This window comes from Cetorhinus maximus, chromosome 1, assembly GCF_964194155.1.
Source record: "Cetorhinus maximus chromosome 1, sCetMax3.hap1.1, whole genome shotgun sequence".
Lineage (NCBI taxonomy): Eukaryota > Metazoa > Chordata > Chondrichthyes > Lamniformes > Cetorhinidae > Cetorhinus > Cetorhinus maximus.
In genome coordinates, this window is record NC_135879.1 from 57,482,468 (window position 1) to 57,505,393 (window position 22,926).

General features: G+C 42.3%; 1 protein-coding gene across 6 annotated transcripts in view; it reads right to left on the minus strand.

The window, feature by feature from the left end:
* Positions 1-11,115, minus strand: part of slc10a7 (solute carrier family 10 member 7) — a 338,969-nt gene extending 327,854 nt beyond the window's left edge. For 4 of the 6 annotated variants that reach the window (XR_013576471.1, XR_013576474.1, XR_013576476.1 and 1 more), the window contains exons 1-2: positions 10,735-11,113; positions 6,954-7,036 (exon numbers count right to left, since the gene is read on the minus strand). Coding sequence is in view for 2 of the 6 variants with exons in the window: in XM_078541115.1 (XP_078397241.1) it covers positions 6,954-7,036; positions 10,735-10,834 (183 nt within the window). In the remaining 4 variants the exon portion in view is untranslated. Of the gene's footprint in view, positions 1-6,953; positions 7,037-10,734 lie in introns of all 6 variants that reach the window. The other 2 variants (XR_013576473.1, XM_078541098.1) reach the window with 2 other exon arrangements.
* Positions 11,116-22,926: the final 11,811 nt, after the last annotated feature.

Sequence of the window (22,926 nt, forward strand, 5' to 3'; positions counted from 1 at the left end):
ATTATCCAGTCTTGCTGCATTTGGACATGGACTGCTTCAGTATCTGAGGAGTTGCCAATGGTGCTAAACATTGTGCAATCATCAGCGAACATCCCCACTTCTGGCCTTATGATGGAAGCAAGGTCACTGATCAAGCAGCTGAAGACAGTTGGACCGAGGACACTAGCCTGAGGAACTCCTTTAGTGATATCCTGCAGCTGAGATAACTGACCTCCAACAACCACAACCATCTTTCTTCGTGCTAGGCATGACTCCAACCAGCAGAGTTTTCCCTCGATTCCCATTGACTCTAGTTTTGCTAGGGCTCCTTGATGCCACACTCAGTCAAATGCAGCCTTGATGTCAGGGGCCGTCACTCTCACCTCAGGAGGTCAGCTCTTTTGTTCATGTTTGAACCAAGGGTGTAATGAGGTCAGGAGCTGAGTGGCCCTGGCGGAACCCAAACTGGGCTTAAGTGAGCAAGTTATTGCTAAGCAGGTGCCGCTTGATAGCACTGTTGATGACCCCTTCCATTACTTTACTGGTGATCGAGAGTAGACTAATGAGGCGGCAATTAGCTGAGTTGGATTTGTCCTGTTTTTTGTATACAGGACATATCTGGGCAATTTTCCACATTGCCAGGTAGATGCCAGTGTTGTAGCTGTACTGGAACAGCTTGGCTAGGAGCACGGCAAGTTCTGGAGCACAAGTCTTCAGTACTATTGCCAGGATATTGTCAGGGCCCATAGCCTTTGCAGCATCCAGTGCCTTCAGTTGTTTCTTGATATCACGTGAAGTGAAGTGAATTGAATTGGCTGAAGGCTGGCATCTGTGATGTTGGGGGCCTCTGGAGGAGGCCGAGATGAATCATCCACTCGGCACTTCTGGCTGGAGATTGTTGCAAATGCTTCAGCCTTACCTTTTGCACTGATGTGCTGGGCTGCCCCCATCATTGAAAGTGGGGGTATTTGTGGAGCCTCCTCCTCCAGTGAGTTGTTTAATTGTCCATCGCCACTCACAGCGGGATGTGGCAGGACTGCAGAGCTTAGAGCTGATCCATTGGTTGTGGGATCGCTTGGCTCTGTCTATCACTTGTTGCTTATGCTGTCTGGCACACTAGACCTGTGTTGTAGCTTCACCAGGTTGACACCATTTTTTTAGGTATGCCTACTGCTGCTCTTGGCATGCCCTCCTGCACTCTTCATTGAGCCAGGGTTGATCCCCTGGCTTGATGGTAATAGTAGAGTGAGGGATATGCCGGGCCATGAGGTTACAGATTGTGTTCGTGTACAATTCTACAGCTGCTGATGGCCCACAGCGCCTCAAGGATGCCCAGTCTTGAGCTGCTAGATCTGTTCGAAATCTATCCCATTTAGCACGGTGGTAGTGCCATGCAACACGATGGGGGGTATCCTCAATGTTAAGGTGAGATTTCGTCTCCATAACTGTGCAATGGTCACTCCTACCGAAACTGTCATGAACAGATGCATCTGCGGCAGTCAGGTTGATGAGGATGAGGTCACGTATGTTTTTCCCTCTTGTTGGTTCCCTCACCAGCTGCCACAGACCCAATCTAGCTCAGTCAGTATTGGTGCTGTCAAGCCACTCTTGATGATGGACATTGAAGTCCCCCACCCAGAGTACATTCTGCGCCCTTGCCACTCTCAGTGCTTCCTTCAAGTGGTGTTCAACATGGAGGAGCACTGATTCATCAGCTGAGGGGTGACAGTACATGGTAATCAGCAGAAGGTTTCCTTGCCCATGTTTGACCTGATGCCACGAGAATTCATGGGGCCCGGAGTCGATGTTGAGGACTCCCAGGGCAACTCCTTCCCGAATGTATATCACCGTGCCACCACCTCTGCTTGGTCTGTCCTGCCAGTCGGGCAGGCCATACCCAGGGATGGTGATGGTGGAGTCTGGGACATTATCTGTAAGGTATGATTCCGTGAGGATGACTATGTCAGGCTGCTGCTTGACTAGTCTGTGAGACATTTCTTCCAATTTTGAGACTAGTCCCCAGATGTTAGTAAGGAAGGCTTTGCAGGATCGACAGGGCTGAGTTTGCCATTGTCATTTCCAGTGCCTAGGTCGATACCGGGTGGTCCATCCAATTTCATTCCTTTTCTGAGGCTTTGTAGTGGTATGATACATCTGAGTGGCTTGCTAGGCCATTTCAGAAAGCATTAAGAGTCAACCAGATTGCTGTGCGTCTGGAATCACATGTAGGTGAGACCAGGTAAGGATAGCAGATTTCCTTCCCTAAAGGACATTAGTGAATGAGAAGTGATCTTGAAACATAAGATCCTAAGGGGACTTGACAGGGTGGATGATGAATGGATGTTTCCCCTTGTGGGAGAGTCTAAAACCAGGGGATACAGTTTAAAAATAAGGGGTCTCCCATTTAAGATGGAAATGAGGAGAATTTTTTTCTCTCAGAAGATCGTTAGTCTGTGGAATTCTGTTCCCCAGAGAGCAGTGGAGGCAGAGTTGTCGAATATATAAACCGTTAGATAAGCTGAGTTAGATAGATTGTTGATTGACAAAGGAGTCAAAGGGGCAGACAGGAAAGTAGAGTTGAGACCACAAGCAGATCAGCCCTGATCTTATCAAATGGTGGAGCAGGCTCAAAGGGCCAAACAGACTACACCTGCTCCTAATTTGTACATTCATATGTATGTTCGTAAAATTTGAGAGAGAAACAAAGATACTCTGAAAAAAAGCACTTTGATTGTTTTAAGTTTTGCATATTTATAAGTAAAAGAGTCATTTTTGAATGTTGTCCACACTTATTCAAATGCATGAAGTAATATATAAAATATAAACAGAAAATGCTAGAAATACTCAGCGAATCAGGTAGCAACTATGCTAAGAGAAACAGTTAATCTCTCTGATCAATAACCTTTCTTCAGAAAGGATGCCAAAACATTTCTGATGAGGTCACTCACCTGAAACGTTAACTGTTTCTCTCTCCACAGATGCTCCCTGACCTGCTGACTATTTCCAGCATTTTCTATTTTAATTTCAGATTTCCAGCATCTACAGTATTTTGCTTTTGTATATCTCTAACTGCTTTCAAGGATATTTAAAGAGGAGTAACTGATCAAATCTAAGTTGGCTTTAAATTTCTAAAAAGGCAAAGTGCTAAATAAAATAAGAAATTAAACAGTGCATGTTTGAAAGCTATCCATAAAGAATTGGAGTCAGCAGGGGCTCAATAAATAGGCCTCCCAAAAAATCAGGTGCATCAGCAAAGGGCCAATGTCTTGAGTGGCTAGCACCAGTTCAAGCTAGCCTGCACTGCTTAACCTAAATGCACCTCCTAAAGGGGAGGTCCATTCTGGCTGGTGCAAGTGCTGGGAGCCGTAGTTGAAGAGTATATGACCCTGGGAAAAGAGAGTACAACAGGGAAGAAAGTAGGCTCAAAGGTTTTCAAATGCTCCACGAGTAGGCTTGGAGGAGAAGGTGGAAAGGAGGAGAGAACGATGCCCTGCATCCGCAGGGAGGTTGGGGTGGGTGAGGAAGGAGGCCCTCCAGACACACAGACAAAAAAAAGCAGTAGGAGCAAACAGGTCAATGTCAGCTGTTGAGCCCTCAGGACATACACGTACAGCTTCAACAAGCTCAATGACCTCATAGGAGCGGTCAAGGTTGGTAAATGCATCTTCAAAAGCCATACCTTGACAAATGCAACGGTAGCCTCAGCGACTGTGCAAATCAGCACAACTCCAACATTTACCTCCCAACAATATTCATCAGGGCTCATACCTAACATTCCTATGTTTCACCTCACCTTCACAGTTAGCATTGTTGCAAGCTTCACACCCACATCTCACAGACTTGCACACACTGCCAGCTATTCAAACACAACAGCCACATCAGTCAAACAAATTGCATGACTCTCGCTGACACATTTGTCCCTCTTGCAGGACAAGGTGATGCACAACCGGTGGCAGTAAGAGGCAACTGGAGGTGAACTGGCATGCTAGCCCGCATGGAGGATACAATGCTGGCCATTATTGGGACAGCCATTACTGTAGTTGTGACCAGCAGCGAGGTTGAAACCAAAGATGGCTGTATTATCATACCTAATCCCGGGCCTGAACTTCTGCGAAGCGGCAATGAGAGTCAGGTTACCATTCCGCTCCTACATTTTTACTTTGTAATCTTTTTGATCCTGTCTCGCCTGACCTTCTGACTCAAGCCGGGCAAGAAATGTGCAGGACAACACGCTGCTGAGGCCTTCAGTCAAGCACAAGGAGGCCACACCTCTTTTTTCATAGCACCAGCTGCCATAAATCAGGTAGGTTTAAAGGTCCAGCCAGGGAGAAGATAGGTTTGTCAGGTAAGCGGTTTGATGGTTAAAATTTTTAGGGGGGAAGGGGTCCAAGCAGTCAGGAGATGGGGGAAGACAGTCAGTGGGGGTGGGAAGGGGCAGATGGTCAGAGGGAGGAGAAGTCCGCAGTCTGCCACTCGGGGATGGGACGCAGCCCAGGCCTGGGGTGGGGGTGGGGGAGTCCCCTGGGGGTTCGGTGGGGCTCAGTATGTGTCTGTACAATAGTTAGCCAGAAGCTAGAAGTGATTCTAATTCTTCTAACTTTTTCTGGGTAACTATTGATGTAAGACAGTCAGAACCATCCAAAGCTTGCTATTTAAATTGTATTTTCGGATGGTTCCCAGTGCAGGGTAATTTCCATTTGGAAGTTTGCACTTACCATGCAATTGCCAAGCAAACCATACTGGGGAACTTGCAGGGCTGGGGTGGCGGTGGGGAGGCCCAGATACACTTCCCTGGAGCTTGGAAGTTAAGGCCTCCTCCCTCCCTTCTCACATCCCACACTCTCTTCAGATTTACAAACTGCAGATAGTGTAAGCAATCTTACCATCGTGTCCTTCCTTTTCCCTTGACATATTCAAGAAGCGTAACTTGGCCAGGTGTGGGAGGAACATCAAGAGAGCGATGAGAAGACATATCATCACTTGATTTCACACACTCAGCCACCAGTTCAGATGCTGATGTTGTGCGTATCTTAGAGAACAGGTTAGTGGTGAATCTGTGCATGATGACACACTGGCCATTAGTAGGCTGCAACCAGGGCAAGGGGCAAGGCAGCACAGGTGCCAGTTCGCCAGGGGGTGAGGCCACACACAGATTCTGCCGCAGAGGATTCAGATGAGCATTTTGATGGGGCAACGTAGAGCAGAGTACTGATTGGTGTGCACAAGGAAATGCTCAGTGTATTTGGAGGCCTGTCAGAAAACTTAAGGTCAATGTCAAAGAACATGGAGGAATCCAGCATCAACTTGGCACAGGTCTCTTTGCCCAGAGCTTGGAGCCCATCATTTCCAGCATGGAAGTGGTGGCCAATTCCATTCACACACTTGTGGACTTCACAATCAATGAAGTATTTTTGAAGTGTACTCACAGTTGTAATACAAACTTTGAAGCTAAGTTGCACACAGCAAGGACCCACAAACAACACTTCCTATATAATTCAGTGGTGTTGGTTGAGGGATAAATGTTGCCACACCCTTATTCTTCTTCGAATTGTTGCACAAGGTCTTTTATATCTACTCAAGAGTGCAAATGTGGCCTCAGTTCAATATGTCATTAAAAAGACAGCACCTCTAATGGTACGCCATTATTTCAGTATTGCACTGAATTGTCAGCCTAGATTATCTGCTGAAGTTTCTGGTATGGGGCTTATGTCCATGACCTTCTAACTGAGAGTCAAGTGTGCTATCATTTAGCCAAGGCAAACATCTTGAAGAAACCTCAACAATCATCCTCAAAAAGAAAAGAAATTTGAGAAGATAATTACAGTACTGCAATACAAGAACATAAGACTTAGGAGCAGGAGGTAGCCATGCAGCCCCTTGAGCCTGCTCTGTTATTCGATAAGATCATGGCTGATCTGATTGTAGCCAACTCCTCTTTTCTATCCCCCCATAACCTTTGATTCCCTTATCAAACAAAATTTATCTAACTCAGCCTTGGATATATTCAATGACACAGCCCCCACTGCTCTCTGTGGAAAATTTCCGCAGACTAACAACCCTCAGAAAAAAATTTCTTCTCATCACCATCTTAAATGGGAGACTCCTAATTTTTGAATTGTGTCCCCTAGTTCTAGACTCTACCACAAGAGGAAACATCTTTTCAGCATCCGCCCTGTCAAGTACCCTGAGCATCTTGCATGTTTTAACAAGATCACCTCTCATTCTTCTAAACCCAATGGGTATAGGGCCAATCTGCTCAACCTTTCCTTTTAAGATAAGCCCTTCATCCCAGGAATCAGTAAGGTGTACCTTCTAAAGCAATTACATCCCTTCTTAAGTAAGGAGACCAAAACAGTATATAGTACTACCAGGATGTAGTCTAATTAAAACTCTGTACAGCTGTACATTTCCTACTTATATACACGATTCCCCTTGCAAAAAAAGCCAACATTCCATTTGCCTTCCTAATCACTTGCTGCACCTGCATACTAACTTTTTGTGATTCACGTACAGGACACCCAGATCCTTCTGCACCATAGAGTTCTGCAATCTCTCTCCATTCAAATAATATGCTTTTCTATTCTTCCTGCCAAAGTGGACAAATTCACAAGTACTGCAATAGATCTTTGGAAATGTGCTGTACCCAAAAAAATGATTTTAGTATTTATTATGTAGGCTTCCTACTTTGAAAAAGACAAAAACATTTCCCAAATTAATATCTTAAAATGCAAGCAAGTACACTAGATAAGAGTTTTGCACAGACTCCACATTCTAATAAGTGGATGCAACTAACTGCTGCATATAATAGCTATGAACATAATTCAGGGTTTATACAAGATACAAATCATTGAAAATGAAACACAGGTTAGACAGTAGGTATTGTTAGAATTTCTCATCATCAAGGTTTTGGTTGTTTGCCAATGTTCTACAAGCCTAGGTTTTGATGTGTTAGTTTTGAATCTTAAAAAGCCTACCTCAGTCTTTAATGAGAGTCCACTGTTTAAAAATATAGTTGAAACAGCAACATAAGTTATAGTAATCTCTGGCCTCAATGGTCCTATATATTAAAAAAAACACAAAATAATTTTAATTATAAAACATCTCATTCTTCAATTTTCCCCAAAATAGCCATTGTACAGATTTTGTTTTGCATTAGTCAGTGGCATAGGTAGATAAACATGAATCTTTAAAAAATCTGTTAAAAGAATTAACTATTTTCTAAATGGCAAGTGATTCCGCTGGCTTTTTATTATGTATTAATTACAAAAATAAAAGTTTAATTGTAAAAGTACCCATATTTGAAGTGTTAAATGGGCACGTAAACAATGGGCAGATTTAGATTTAAATCAAAACATTTCACAACCTTTCAAAAAAAAATCAGGGTTATGACACTATTTTTTCTCACATTATACTGCAGTGGAAGAATGCATACATAGTATCTATTCCCTGTATGAATTGTTAAAATAAACATTGAAATGATTCTAATAAAAATGTTTATTTCTATCCCAAAACATTAGAAATCTTTGAGTTATGTAGAAGCATACGAATTTCAGTTAGGTTAGTTTATTACCTTTAGCAATATATTATCTGCTCTCCAGTTTGTCTCATATTCAACTAAAGTTGAATACTAATTTTATCAAACTTTTAAGCATTAATTGAAATGTGCAATAAAATAGAAGTGCATTAATTGATCTGAATTTCTGTAAATGCTTCATCATATTTTCTAGCAACAAATTTACTTGTCTCATCAACTAAAATGGTTGCATTTTCATGAGGCCTGCTACTTTCTCAAAAAGCAATTAAAAACAAAGCTTGGACCACCACGTTTTCAAAAGTGAACAAGCTAGCTTACATATAGGATTTGTTACAGTTGTCAAGACCACCACTATTTATTGAAATTCAGTCACTGTTACAGAGATAAATGCAGTGGCTTATTTGAACACAAGGTTCCAAAAGCAGCAAATAAATGAGTGACTCAATAATCTTTAAACCCAATAAAGGGTTAAAGACATCTTCCCACAGGTCTGAGAAGAATTTGGAGTGACAGGGGGAGCATCCAGTTCTCATGCATCATCCAGGAATCAATGATGCAGATAGAACTAAGAATGTGGTCCTGCTGAGGGAGTTTCAGAAAGTAAAGTCCAAATTGATTAGCAGAACCACAAAGACTATCTCTGGATTAATTATTGAGGCACCAACAAACTGGCATAGGATTAATCAAGAGACTTGAATGCATGGGATATGACACGAATAATGGAGAAAGAGGGAGCTGTTTTGCTGGGCTCCACTTAAACCCAGTTGAGATCAGTGCCCTGATGAATTGAAAAACTGGGTTTTCAACTAAACTGGGATTGAGTGGGGAAGGGTTTGGGTGAGCAGAAATTTATAAATCTAAAGAGAAAAGTCAAGGCCATAGAGCAATGTCATGATTTGGGTAAAGATAAACAGAGTGCACCAGGAAGGGACACAGTTTCACAGTAATAAGACATGGGTGAATAAGGTCAAAATCAGAGGAAAACTGTAAAAGTTAAAATTAAAGGCACTGTATATGAATGCACAAAGTATTCTTATAAAATAAAATTAATGGCACAAATAGAGATAAATGGGTTTGTTTGAATAGCCATTACAGAGGCATGGTTGCATAGTGACCAAGGCAGGAGAGAACTAAATATTCCAGCGTACTTGACATTTCCAAAGACTGGAACAAAGGACAGGAACGGAGGGCGGTGGGGCGGGGGGGTAGGGAGTGGTTAGCCTGATAATAAAGGATTACATAAGGACTGTAGTGAGGAAGAACCTTGGCTCAGAAGACCTTGATTCCTGGAAGTATAATCAGTACAGTCAGGATAAGAGGTCTTCTAACAGTACGCATAATACTGGACAGAGTATTAATTAACTCCACCATCAACAAGGCACAAGTCAAGAGTGTCATGAAATATTCTCCACTTAATTGGATAGATGCTGCTGGAACATTCAAGAAGCTGAACACTATCCAAGACCAAGGAGATTGGCACCCCAACCACCTCCAGTACACAGTGGCAACAGTGTACACCATCTACAAGATGCACTGCAGCAAGGCTCCTTTGACAGCACCTTTCAAACATGCAACCTCTATCACCTAAAAGAACAATGCAGCAGATATGTGGGAACACTGCCACCTGCAAGTTCCCTTCAGTGTTGCACACCGTCCTGACTTGGAAATATGTATGTGTTCCTTCACAGTTGCTGGGTCAAAATCCTGGAACTCCCTCCCTAGCAACACTGTGGGTGTTCCTACACAACCTGGAACGACTGGTTCAAAAGGATGGCTCACCACTACCTTCTCAAAGTCAATTAGGGATGAGCAATAAATGGTGGCCTTGCCAGTGACGACCACATCTACAAATGAATGAGTTATTTCCTCAGAGAAACATTATTCACGGTATTCCTTAGATGGTATGATGTTGTGCCTCCATCTTGTGGATTTGGCATTCAGTGGTCTTGGTGATGAGTTGAAAAGGTGGTGGAAGCAGATTCTCTGAATATTTTTAAGGCAGAGGTGAGGTGAATAGGTTCTTGGTAAGCAAGGGGGTGATAGGTTATCAGGGATAGGTGGGATGCAGATTTCAGGTTACTATCAGGTCAGCCATGATCTTATTAAATGGCGGAGTAAGCTCGAGGGGCTGAATGGCCTACTCCTGCTCTTTGTTCGTATGTGGACTATAAGGGAATCAAGGGACAGAGTGGAGTTGAGGTTCAAGATCAATGGCAGAACAGGTTTGAGAAATTGTATGCTCTACTCTTGCTTCTATTCTGATGTTCTTAAAAGCTTTTAAATGACATTTTTATTTTAATGTATTAAAATCTGATTACTATACCACAATATAACTAGGAAATTGTTTTTTAAAAAATACATTTCAGTAATTTAAAATCATATCACTCAGACGGTGGACTGAAACAGATTAAATGCCTACATTTTGTGATAAACCCATTTTCAAATGTTTTAATCAGATTTTACCACGTTAACACTTTTAAATATACAAAGGAAAATATTTTAAAGCAATTTTGTTTGAAATTACATCGAGGTGCAAGACTGCCTAACTCTTGGGAAGATCAACCTTATGTTCCCTTCTGGTCATAATTTTACTCCAAAAGAAAATATGCGAGGTAAAGTTATATCCTCCTCACGTATCAGATGGATAAAATAATTTGTCGATTAGACAGCTAATATTCTAATATCAGTTTTATAATTATCAGATTCTGGCATTGCACTTGAATTAGAAAATCAATGCAATAACAATTTCTTTAGTACGGGTTACTGTGCAGAATAAGGAGGGTGTTTAGTACATTTAAAAAGTACCTCAAAAATGCAAAAAGACAGCGATTTTAAACATAGTCCACATCTACCTCAGGACATAGAAAGTTAGTCATAGCATCCCTTTCAGCACAATTAAAAATATAATCACCGCCATGTTGGCTGAACATACAATACATCTTTTCTCAGATTCATGTTTTAATACACTAATAAACCACTGCCGTAAGCAAAACACGGAAGTGAGTTAGCAACGTGTCATGTGCCAGGTTTGTGTCTTGTGCACAGAATGCACAAGGAAGCAAATCAAAAGCAATGGTTCTTCTCCAACCAGGTATCAGAAGAGCTCCAGACGTACATATGACAGTAAATCACTCCTTCAATCTGTTTTATCCACGCCGTCCTGTGCCGGTTATGTTATGCTGAGACGGCCAGGTTCCTTCTGACTGGGTGTTGAAACTCACCTCCATGCATTCCCACAGAAGGCTTTAGTTTAGCGAAGGCGATCGCCAGCACGATGGCCACCAGGAACCACTGCTTCCGGACGCGCTCGAGCAACCCCATGGCCTCTCAGGTAGAGCGGCCGCGAGCGGCGTCCACACGGCGAGCAGCCTTCCCCTCCCCCCCCCCCCCTGCTTCTCCCGCCCGTTCGCTTTCCCCAGTGCCCACACGTGTGTCCACTCCCGGAGTCTCTCCACTCCGGCTCCACGTCAATCCTATTCCGGTTTCACTGTGTGACCGACAGCAGCAGCGTCAGAGAGGAGTAGGGGCTGGACAGAGGAGGAGCTAAAGGAAGGGAAGGTCGACATTTTTACAGAGAGAGGTTTGTTTCTCTGATAACAGCACACCAATGCTGGGTAACGCTCTTGTTTACGTGGGGGCCGCTCCTTGCGTTCGAATCAACGGCCGCAGTGCGTGCGAGCTTCTTAACGTCTTGTCGTTCCCTGGAGTTCAAAAGAATCACACTTTTTAGACTCAAAATGCTGCAGCTTCATTAGGTGTATTTGTTGCATCTTTCCATGTGGCTGGTGGGGTGATACGTTATTACTGCAGTGGGTTCGCAGGGATGTACATTCTCATCATAATTAGACCCTTTTTTACAAATAATATATCAGCCCTCTTTAAAAATATGCAATGCCCCTATATAAATATAACTTACACTTAAGTTTTTTTCTAAACTAAAGATTAACAATCAACTTTATAAATGAACTGAACACCTTAAGAGTCTTTTATAGCTTATTTTCTTTTCCTAAAAATATTATTCATGTTATCGCCTCCATGGTAGGATGTTGTCAGGGTGACTGATCCCAGATTTTCTGGGATCGTCTAGAAATGTTGTCTGATGTCCTGCTTCCAAGGTGCGGCTTCCCTGGATGGAGTTGGAAAGTGATTTGGGCCCTTCTCGTGGTCTCACCAGAACCTTGCACCGCGTTCCCCACCCGCCGCCCAGTCCTCCTATTTTGTCAGCACCCCCCACTCCTCTGCTCTTGCTAGCACCCTCACTCTTCACTCCTTCGGTGAGCTATCCCTTATTTTTTCCCCCCCAGAGTTGGTCACCCTGGATGTTGTTTTTATGTCTTTTGTTTCCCATAAGTTTGAAATAATCACACTTTAGGCTCCAAATGCTGGAGCTTCACTGAGTTTTTTTCTTGTTCTCCATGTGGCTGATGGACATTGTTACTCAGCACATGACTACAGTGTGACAGTGAACCTGGCACCCTGGGATATATATTCACATAAGAATTAATTCCTAGCTCTTTATAAATAATATAACAATATAACATCCCTCTTTCTTTAAAAAAAAGCCTCATCAATATAAATCTGTTCCTATCATTAACTTTTTTTTCTAAAGAAACTTTACAATCCACTTTTAGAAATGAACCAAACCTTTCAAAGGTCTTTTATAGCTTGTTTTCTTACCTCAGAGAAACATTATTCACGGTACTACTTAGGTGATATGATGTTTTGCCCTCACCTTGTGGATTTGGCATTGTGGTCTTGGTGATGAGTTGGCATACTGCAAAGGTGATGTTTTGCACGTTGCTCCTGGTGTTGTAGGAGTAGTGTTTGAAGTCACTAATGTTGTGTCACTTGCTGGTGACAGTGTTGATCCACTACTTGTTCGTGATGCTGTTGATGTCTTGTTGGTTAGTGATGTTGCTGGTGCTGTTGATCTTTTCTGCTTCACCAGTTCAAGCATAGGCCGAATATGGATTCTGTTCCGTCTCATTTGCTTACCAATTTCAGTCTCGATTATGTATAACCTTGGAGTCTCGGCTCCACCAGCAACTTTTGCTGGGTTCCAGGTTTTCATGATTGGATCCTGTACATGCACAGCTTGTGCAAAAGGATTTGGAATATTGTGGAAGTGTTGACCTCCTCCTACCTGTACATCAGTGAGTATGACTTACTTTCTCCTAGTCATTTGGAGAGAGTACCTTGCTTGGCAAAGTTGTCTTATACTTTTTTCCATTCAAAAGCTTCACAGGCAATTTCACGTCAGCCTTGAGAGATGTAGATCAGAGGGACAGTAAGGCAAAGTTGGGTCTACCTTTGTCTCTTGGCATTTTGTGAAGGCTCTCTTGACTGTCTGGATGTGTCTTTCTATAAACTCATGTCCCCTTGGATAATGTGATGATGTTGAACCCACACTGTTCAGCGAATTCCTTAAATTGTCTGGAATGATTTGGGTTCCATTGTCACATTATTCTTTCTGGAATCGCTTGCTCAGCGAACATGACTCGTACAGCTGAGATGATTGTTGTAACTCTCAAATCTTTCACCTTTCGGAGGTAAAGGGAATTTTGCGTAGTAGTCTATGACTGTGAGATACCATTCTTGATTAGGTGTGAATAAATTGGCTCCCAGAGTATGCCATAGTCTGGATGTACTTCAGTAGCCATCATCCCCTCTTTCTGCTGTGTATTTCTGTACCTTGGCAAACCTTGTATGTAGAAATCATTCTTTTGATGTCTTTGTAGATGCCAATTCAGTACACAGCTGATCTGGCTTTGAGCTATTGCTTCTTCATTCCCATGTAGCATTCATTTATCCTTTAGAGAAGTTATTCCTGCATCATTTTAATATGATTATTTTGAATCCGGCAAGCAGAACACCACCTTCTAATGAGATGTCATCTCTGATAGACCAGTACTGCCGCATTGCTGCCTGTGCTTGCTGTATCTTAGCAAGCCATTCTGGATCACTTGCTGAAAGAGCACCTGTAACTCTTCATCTTTGCTCATCTCATCCCTAATTTGACTCAGTTTCAGCAGTGTTACATTCACTAAGTGATAGATCTTTATACCTGGGTCTTTTATCTCATCATTTACTGAGATAAGCTGCAGCTCTTTGCAATCGCTCAACCCCAGGAAAGTAGGACCATCTGGTTCAGTGATGTAGAACATTCAGTTAACACCTTTTCCTTTGTGTGACCCTCTGATATCAGTTGTTTCTAGCTGTCAAATCTCCATTCCCCATTATGCCATTAGCATGACATTGCTTGATTTCAGAGTGCCTTTCCTTGGATGCCCATTTTCTTTCAAGTTTTCAGGAAAGATCTTCTGGTATAGCCTGAGCAGGAAGAGTATCAAGCTCCAGGTTAATAGTCATGGGTTTATTTCTCACCCTCTATCTGACCTGAATGGTTGTATGAATTTCTTTTCTCTGGGAATTGTCGCATGTTACAATTGTGAGGTTTAAAAAATTATTATATTTTGGGACAGTAGCTTTAAATTTAGGATAAATGAAGGGTGTCATGTGGCCTGTTCTGCAGTCTACCTGACAGTAACCCTGGGTGGTTTGATTATTAAAAATCAAAGAAAGGCTTAGATTGTTTTACTGAGAAGAAAGTGCAAGTTATTTAGTCTTGGAAACAATGGCAGCATCTGAGTTAACAATGAGTAGACTATGATTCTCCCAAAGTCCCAGAAAGGTGCTGAAGGTACTGGGATATAAACAGTTGGGCTGTAATCTGTCTATTTACTCCTAAAATGCAAGAGAAAAGAGAGCAGAGAAAGCTATTTTTGAGATCAGGTTAGTCTTCCTTATAAATCAATGATTATCGCAGACAGCTTGTAGTTCTGTGTGGTCAGCAGAGATAAAAGGTTAATTGGCTTTGCGAACTACCACAGCCTGATGCAGGAGAGGAATGGTCTTTATTGAAGAGACACATCCTGCAGCCATCTTAGGATTCCAGGATATTTGTCATGGCATGGCTGGGGGGAAGGTATACCATCGGAACAGGCTTTACTGCTGGTGCTGGATTTGAGGAACTCTCTGAAAACTGAGGAATGTGCCTGGAGACAGTCATTCAAAGTTACTACTTGGCAAAATAGGGATACTGGAACTGATTGAAAGCAGAGAGCAACAGTGAACCTTTTGCTACAAGGACTGTAATTCCATGGAGAGTACGATGATAAGTATAAAGGGGGAATGTCCTTTCCACAGTCTTAAAGTATAAGTTGCCTACAAAAAGAAGTGTTTACTCAATAGGGTTTTTTTTTAGTCACTTGTTACAATAAACGTTTTAAAACCTGAAATCTTATCGTGTCATTCTTTCAGCTAGTAACCGGAAGTTCAAGTCTCTTTTTAAAAGCTATCGGTCTCCACAGCGACCATAACACGTTTCCAGCCATTCATGCAATTGTATGGTTCCTATGCCTATTGCGTCCTCAAATTCATCATAATCTTCCAGGGTATGGATGTTTTGGTTTCTTTTACTTCTTTCACCCATTTCTCTCTACAGGTGCTGCATGGCCTGCTGGGTATTTCCAGCAATTTCTGTTTTTATTTTGTTGCCCTTAACAAATCCATGCAGACTTTCCTTAATTAATCCACATTAGCCTGTCCGTTTTGTCCCGGATTATCGTTTCTAAAAGCTTACCCACCACTGGGGTTATGCTGATTGACCTCCATTTGCTGGGCTTATCCTTGCACACTTTTTTTAACAAGGATGTAACATTTACAATTCTCTGGCACGAATCCTGCATCTAAGGAAGATTGGAAGATTATGGCCGCTGCAACTTCCACCCTTACTTCTATGTGTCCCCTGACGCATTTGATCTAATCTTAGTGACTTATCAAGTTTAAGTTCATCCAGGCTTTCTAACACCTCTTTATCAATTTTTAGCCCATCCGTTGCCTCAACTACCTCTGTTTTCACTATGACTTTGGCAGCATCCTGTTCCTTGCCATGCCCTCTGCCTTCATACGAAAATCTTCTTTTTGGTCCTTAATCAGCCCCACTCCTCCTTTCACCTGCCTTTTACTATTTATAAGACTGTGGAAGACTTTTGGAATCCTTCTTATGTTAGTTTTTTCGCATACTCTCCCTTTGCTGATCTTTCTTCTTTTCTCACTTCCCCTCTGAACTTCCTGTATTCTGGCTGGTTCTTTCTGTCTTATATGATCAATCTGACATCTGTCATGTGCATCCTATTCTCTCTTTCATTATTCAGGGAGCTCTGGCTTTGTTTGTCCCACCATTCCCCCTCAGAGGAATGTCCGTCAACTTTGAGTTCCTGTTTGCTAGTTTATTTCCTAGCTTCCTAAAATCTGCCTGAGGATCTCATCCCTCTTTCTACAAATATTGCTGGTACTGACATGGACCGTGGCCACTGGCTGTTCATTCTCCAGCCTCAGAGTGCTTCACGGCCACTTGATGATACCCTTGAAGATGACATCAGGGAGGCAACGTACCATCCTGGATTCAAGTCTGTGGCTGCAGAAATACCTGTCTGTTGCTCTATCAAATCTATCACCATTGCTTCCCAATCTTCCTGCACAGCAAGTGGTGGACTTGAGTCCGGCTGCACTCCCCAGAGGAACCATCAGTCTCACCAGTATTTGGAACTCAATACCAGTTGGAGAGTGAAATGCACTAGGGGGTCCTGCACAACCTGCCTGGTCCTTCTTGACTGCTTATTGGTCACCCATTCTCTATTTGCCTGCATAACCTTAAGCTACAGGGTGACCAAATCCAGAAATGTGTTATCCGTGAAACGCTCAAACTCACAGATGCACCGCAGCGGATGCCATGTGCTGCTCAAGTTCTGAAATCCAGAGCTTGAGCTGCTGCAGCTGACAACACTTCCTGCACTTATGGTTGTGCACAACACATGAAGGATCCTGGGGATCCCACATGTTGCAGAATTTGCACTATGCAGGACTAAGATGCAGTTCCTTCACTCTATTTATTGGACTGTTAACTGACTTAACAGAAATAAACTTAAAACTTAAGTAAATAAAATCTCACCAGCAACTCACCAATCAGCTGCTTCCTTGTGCAGTCATCACTTTATTTTCTAGAGGGTTAACTGAAATGTTTTACTTAAGTCTTGTTATCTAGATATCTCATTTTAATTTACTGAAAACCTCAAAATCCCTTCGTGTTACAGTCTCTTGTTATTTAGTTCTAAATGTGTTCCTCAGCTTTGATTAATTAATTGAACACATTGCAATGATATGACAAATTATCTTCAGTTTTATGCTAATGAATTGGTCTAGTCTTAGTTTAAAGTTGATTACATTAAATTAAATTAAAAGCTTACCCGCATACTCTCCTTATGTGACTCCTTATCCTATGACGTCACTTCAGAATGCACCCCTCCTCTTGCAGCTTCTTCTACTCCACTCCTGGGACTTGCTGTCTCTGACTGCTTCATTAGAGAGCCTCTCGCTCATGAGCCTGGCGCTCTCTGAGCGCTCCGCCCGGGGGCCTGGCGCTCTCTGACCTCTCCCCACCTGGGCCTTGCACATTATCAGTTTCCCTGACTCCCATTTTCCTAATATTGCAAAAGTTTCTGTGTTAGTCATTTTGATACCCCTTGCAATTTTCTTTCCATGCCATTTTGTAGCTCTTGCTATCTGTTTTATTATTCTTTGCATTTAGCGGGATCTGTGCTATTTTTAGTATTTTTGTACATTTTTTCTTTTAGTTTTTGTTGTCTCTGATCTCTTTAGTTGTCCACGGCTGTTTTTTTTGTCAAATAGAGCTCTTGCCCCTTAGAGGTATAAACTGGTTCTGCATCATATTAAATTAGTTTTTGAACACCTGTCACTGATCTTCTGTCAATTTAACCATTAACAGATATTCCCAGTTTACTGTGGACATTCTCTGTCTCATCACATTGAAGTCAACCTTACCTAAAGCTGGAATCTTAGTCGCTGCTTCTCCTTATTGCTTTTCAAATACTATGTTGAACTCAATCGTATGATCATCATTAGATAAACGTAACTAAATCAGGCTCATTACTCAGTACTTCTTAGGCAGTCCCTCCAGATCAAGGATGACTTGCTACCATTTTGGTTTGATGGGTTCTGAGATGGCGGATAAGTCCAATGTGCGATCTGCAGTCTCTGCTACTTGTGGGATAGATGATGCTTGAATGTTCAGGTTGATGAGTTGTTTGGCAGTTTGTGCACTCTTTCCAAGACTTTGACTTCACTTCTGTGTTCCTGACGAAGTGTCTCAGTGTGTTTGGTGTCTTCCCGAATGAACCATCTCCATTTTGGTCGGTCACAAGCCAGGAACTCCCATGAATCAGTGGGGATATTTGATCTCTTCAGGGATACTTTGAGAGCATCCCTAAAATATTTCCACCATACACCTGCGAGTCTCCTGCAGTGACTGAGTTCCAAGTAGACCAGTTGTTTTGGGAATCTGGTGTCAAGCTTATGAACAACATACCCCACCAAAAGGAGCTGGTTTTGAGTGATGAGTGCCTCAATGCTGGGAAGTTGGCTTGGGAGAGGATGCTGCTGCTGCTGGACCACTGGATTTGGAGGTGAAAGCACTGTGGTGGTACTTCTCCAGTACTTTGATGTGCCTGCTGCAGGTTATCCAAGTATCTGAAGCATATAGGAGTGCAAGGATCACTTCTACCCAGTAAACCATGACCTTACTCTCGGGTTTGAGATCCTGGTCCTCAAATATTCTTCCACAGTCAGCCAAAGGCTGAGCTGGCACATTGGAGGCAATGATGAATTTCATCATCTATGTCTGCCTTCATTGAGAGGAGGTATTTTCCAGGATCTCACCCTTGATCTTAATAGACTGGGTGATATGTCATGCTGTGGGAGCTTAGTTTTCTGGGTGTTTCGTGAAAGGCCCGTTTTCTTATATGCTTCGGAGAAGGAGTTAACAATGACCTGGAACTCAGTTTCTGAGTGAGCACACACTCGAGATTCATTTGCATACTGAAGCTCAGTGACTGAGATTGGAGTGATCTTGGTTTTGGATTGAAGGTGGTTTAGGTTAAACAGTTTCCCATCTGTTCTGTAGGTTATCTCCACACCTGTGGTTAGTTTGCTGGAGGTAAGATGTAATATTGCAGCGAAGAAAATTAGTAAATCTGAAACAAAAACAAAAATAAAAATACCTGGAAAAACTCAGCAGGTCTGACAGCATCTACGGAGAGGAATACAGTTAACGTTTCGAGTCCGTATGAAGAGTCATACGGACTCGAAACGTTAACTGTATTCCTCTCCGCAGATGCTGTCAGACCTGCTGAGTTTTTCCAGGTATTTTTATTTTTGTTTTTGTTTTGAATTTCCAGCATCTGCAGTTTTTTGCTTTTATCTTAGTAAATCTGATATGGGCTGCTGCATGTTTGTTCTAGAATATATTGTTGCATAAAAGTATCTTGAATGCACTCAAGAAATTCACTATCTTTCTGACATGGGCTAGTCTGCTTATCCCAATTGGTATGGAAGTAAAAAATCCCCTACCAATAGCACTCAGCCTTTTGCTACATGCTTGTCTAATCTCTGCATTTATGCAATATACTATTTCACAATTGCTATCAGGGGCCTAATGCACAGCTCTCACCATAATCTTAAATGCTTTTTCATTTGGCCATTTGCAAAGGGGGAGAGACCAAGTGGAGAGCAGTTGTCTCAGAAGTGCTAATGCTGGCGTCATTAAGATATGAATCTTTTGTTGGATTTAACAGACTTATTTAACAGTAGCATTAGATTTACCTATATCGGATAAACTCTACAGTCTGCTTTTATGCAAATCGCTGCTAATCCAGTTGTGTTATCCAGCACTGGGATTTGGTAGATGAATGATCCAAGAACATTGCTTTCTCTCAAGGTAGTGGGCCGGTGCAGAATTAGCAGAATGATGGAGGGTTGAATTATGAGGACAGGTTGTATAACTTTGGCTTGTATTCTCTTGAGTTTGGAGTTTGAGAGATAATCTGATTGAGCTGTTTAAAATGTTAAAGGATTCAATAGGGTAGATAAGGAGAAATGGTAACCCCTGGTGGAAGTATCAAGAACAAGAGGAAATAAAATTAGAGCCAGACCATTCAGTAGTGAAATCAGGGAGCAATGGGTCATAGAAATTTGAAACAGTCTCTCCCAAAATGCTGTGGATGGTAAAACAATTTGAACTTTCAAAACTGAGATTTTTTTTGTTGGCAGGAAAATGGAGTTGAAATGCATATCAGCCATGACCTAATTGAATGGGGGAGCAAGCTTGAGGATCTACTACAGCTCATAAGAACATAAGAAATAGGAGCAGGAGTAGGCCATTAAGCCCCTCAAGCCTGCCCCACCATTCAATAAGATCATGGTTGATCTACCGCATGCCTCAACTCTTCATTCGTGCCAACGCCTCTCAGCCCTCAGCTCCCCGATATTTCAAAAATCCATCTACCTCCTCTTTAAATACTTTCAGTGATCTGGCCTCCACAAATCTCTGAGGTAGAGAATTCCAGACATTCACTACCCTCTGAGATAAGAAATTCCTTCGCATTCCAGTTTTAAATGAGTGTCCCCTTATTCTGTAACTATGTCTCCTAGTTCGAGATTCCCACACTGGTGGAAACCTCTTCTCAACATCTACCCTGTCAAGCCCCCTCAGAATCTTGTATGTTTCAATAAGATCACCCCTCATTCTTCCAAACTCTAATGAAGAAAGGCCTAACCTGTTTAGCTGTTCTTGATAAGTCAACCCTTTCATCCCAAGAATCAACCTAGTGAATTTCTTTTGAACTGCCTCCAACGCCACTATATCCTTTCTTAAATACAGGGACCAAAACTGTACACAGTACTCCAGGTGTGACCTCACCAACACCCTGTACAGTTGTAACAAGACTTACCTATTTTTAAACTCCAACCCCCTAACAATACAGGCCAAAATTCCATTTGCCTTCTTAATTACTTGCTGCACCTGTATGCTAACTTTTTGTGTTTCATGCACAAGAACACCCAGATCCCTTTGTGCTGCACTTTTTTGGAGCCTTTCTCCATTTAAATAATAGTCTGCCTTTTGATTTTTCCTACCAAAGTGCATGACCTCACTTTCCTACATTAAACTCCATCTGCCAACGTTTTGCCCACTCACTCAACCTGTCTACATCCCCTTGCAGATTCCTTATGTCCTCATTACAACATGCCGTCCCATCTATTTTTGTATCATCAGCAAATTTGGATACATTACACTCTGCCCCCTCCTCCAAGTCATTAATATAGATCGTAAATAATTGAGGCCCTAGGACTGATCCTTGTGGCACTCCAGTAGTTATATCTTTCCAACCTGAAAAAGACCCATTAATCCCAACTCTCTGCCTTCTGTGTGTTAACCAATCCTCAATCCATGCTAATATATTACCCCCAATACTGTGAGCTCATATCTTGTGCAATGACCTTTTATGCAGTACCTTATCAAATGCCTTCTGGAAATCCAAATACACTACATTTACCGGTTCCCCTTTATCAACTCTGCTTATTATATCCTCAAATAACTCTAGCAAATTTGTCAAACACGATTTCCCTTTCACAAAATCATGTTGACTCTGTTTGATTGTGTTAAGCTTTTCTAAATGTCCTGCTATTTCCTCCTTAAGAATGGACTCTAGCATTTTCCCAATGACAGATGTTAGGCTGACTGGCCTATAGTTTCCTGCTTTTTGTCTCCCTCCCTTCTTGAACAGGGGCGTCACATTAGCGGTTTTCTAATCCGCTGGGACCCTCCCAGAATCCAGTGAGCTCTGATATTTTGACCAATGCCTCCACTATCTCTGCAGCCACTTCCTTTAAAACTCTTGGATGCATGCCATCAGGTCCTGGCGACTTGTCTGCCTTTAGTCCCATTAGTTTGTCAAATACTTTGAACGTAATAGAGACTGTTACAAGATCTTTTCTCCCATTAGCTCCTTGCTTGTCTGATTTCTTTGGAATGTTTGTGGTGTCCTCCACCGTGAATACCAATGCAAAATATTGATTTAAATTATCTGCCGTTTCCTAATGTTCCTCACAGTCACTGCATTGTGTGGCATGTTTATTTAGTAAAACTTCAAGGATTTGGATGGCTCCTGCTGTAGCTGCTGCATGAACCTGCAACCAGAGGTTGTGGGCAATAGCCAATTCAACACACCACACAAGCCAACACAAACCTAGCACCTGTGGAATACTTTGATACAGCCTCAAGGTGAGGAGTAGGGTAAACTTTATAGGATTGCTAAAGGAAAGCGTTTGTAATACAAATATTACAAAATAAATATTTTTTCATTTCTCCTTTGTATGCACAATATTGGTTGGGTAGGGCTGTAGAAAGGTAATAGTACTGGCAGAGAGCTGAAAGATAGAAGCTCCAACTGAGTAAAATGAAGTTACAGCATACTCGTTGAAAAAAATAACATTTCTGTCGCACTTTTCACGACTACCGGACATATCAAAGCTATTTACAAGCAATGAAGTACTTTTGAAATGTAGTCACTGTTGTAATGTAGGAAATCCAGCAGTCAAGTTGCACACAGCAAACTCCTACTAACGGTAATGTGATAATAACCAAATAATCTATTTTTTGAGATGTTGATCAAAGGAGAAACACCTGAGGTAGATGGAGCCTCAATTTAAAGTTTCATCCAAAAGACAGCCCCTCAGAATGCAGTGTTAGCTCAGTACTATAATAAAGTGTCAGTCTTGATTTTTGTGCTCAAGCCCTGGAGTGGGGCTTGAACCCAGAACCTTGTGACTCAGAGGCAATATTCTTGGAGTAACAATGCAAAGATGTTTGAAAGCTCTTTGGAAAAACAAGCTGGTCAGTAGCAGATGGTGTGCATCACTGAAAGTAGTTCTTGATTTGTGCTTAATCTTTGAAAAAATTGTGCAGCATGGAACTGACAATGATGTGAAAGCTTTGACTGGATTGTAGAACCATAGAATGGCTAAGACATGGAAGGATGCGATTCGGCCCATCAAGTCCATGCCAGCTCTCTGCAAGGACAACTCAGCTAGTCCCACTTCCCCACCCTTTCCCTTAACCCTGCAAATTTATCATCTTGGGTGCTTACCCAATTCTCTTTTGAAAGCCACGACTGAATCTGTCTCCTCCACACACTCAGGCAATGCATTCTAGATCCTAACCACTCACTATGAAAGAAACGTGTTTTTTTAATCATTCGTGCGACGTGGGCTATGCTGGCTGGGCCAGCATTTATTGCCCATCCCTAGTTGCCCTTGAGAAGGTGGTGGTGAGCTGCCTTCTTGAACTGCTGCAGTCCATGTGGTGTAGGTACACCCACAGCACTGTCAGGAAAGGAGTTCCAGGAATTTGACCCAGCGACAGTGAAGGAATGATGATATATTTCCAAGTCAGGATGGTGAGTGACTTGGAGGGGAACTTCCAAGTGGTGGTGTTCCCA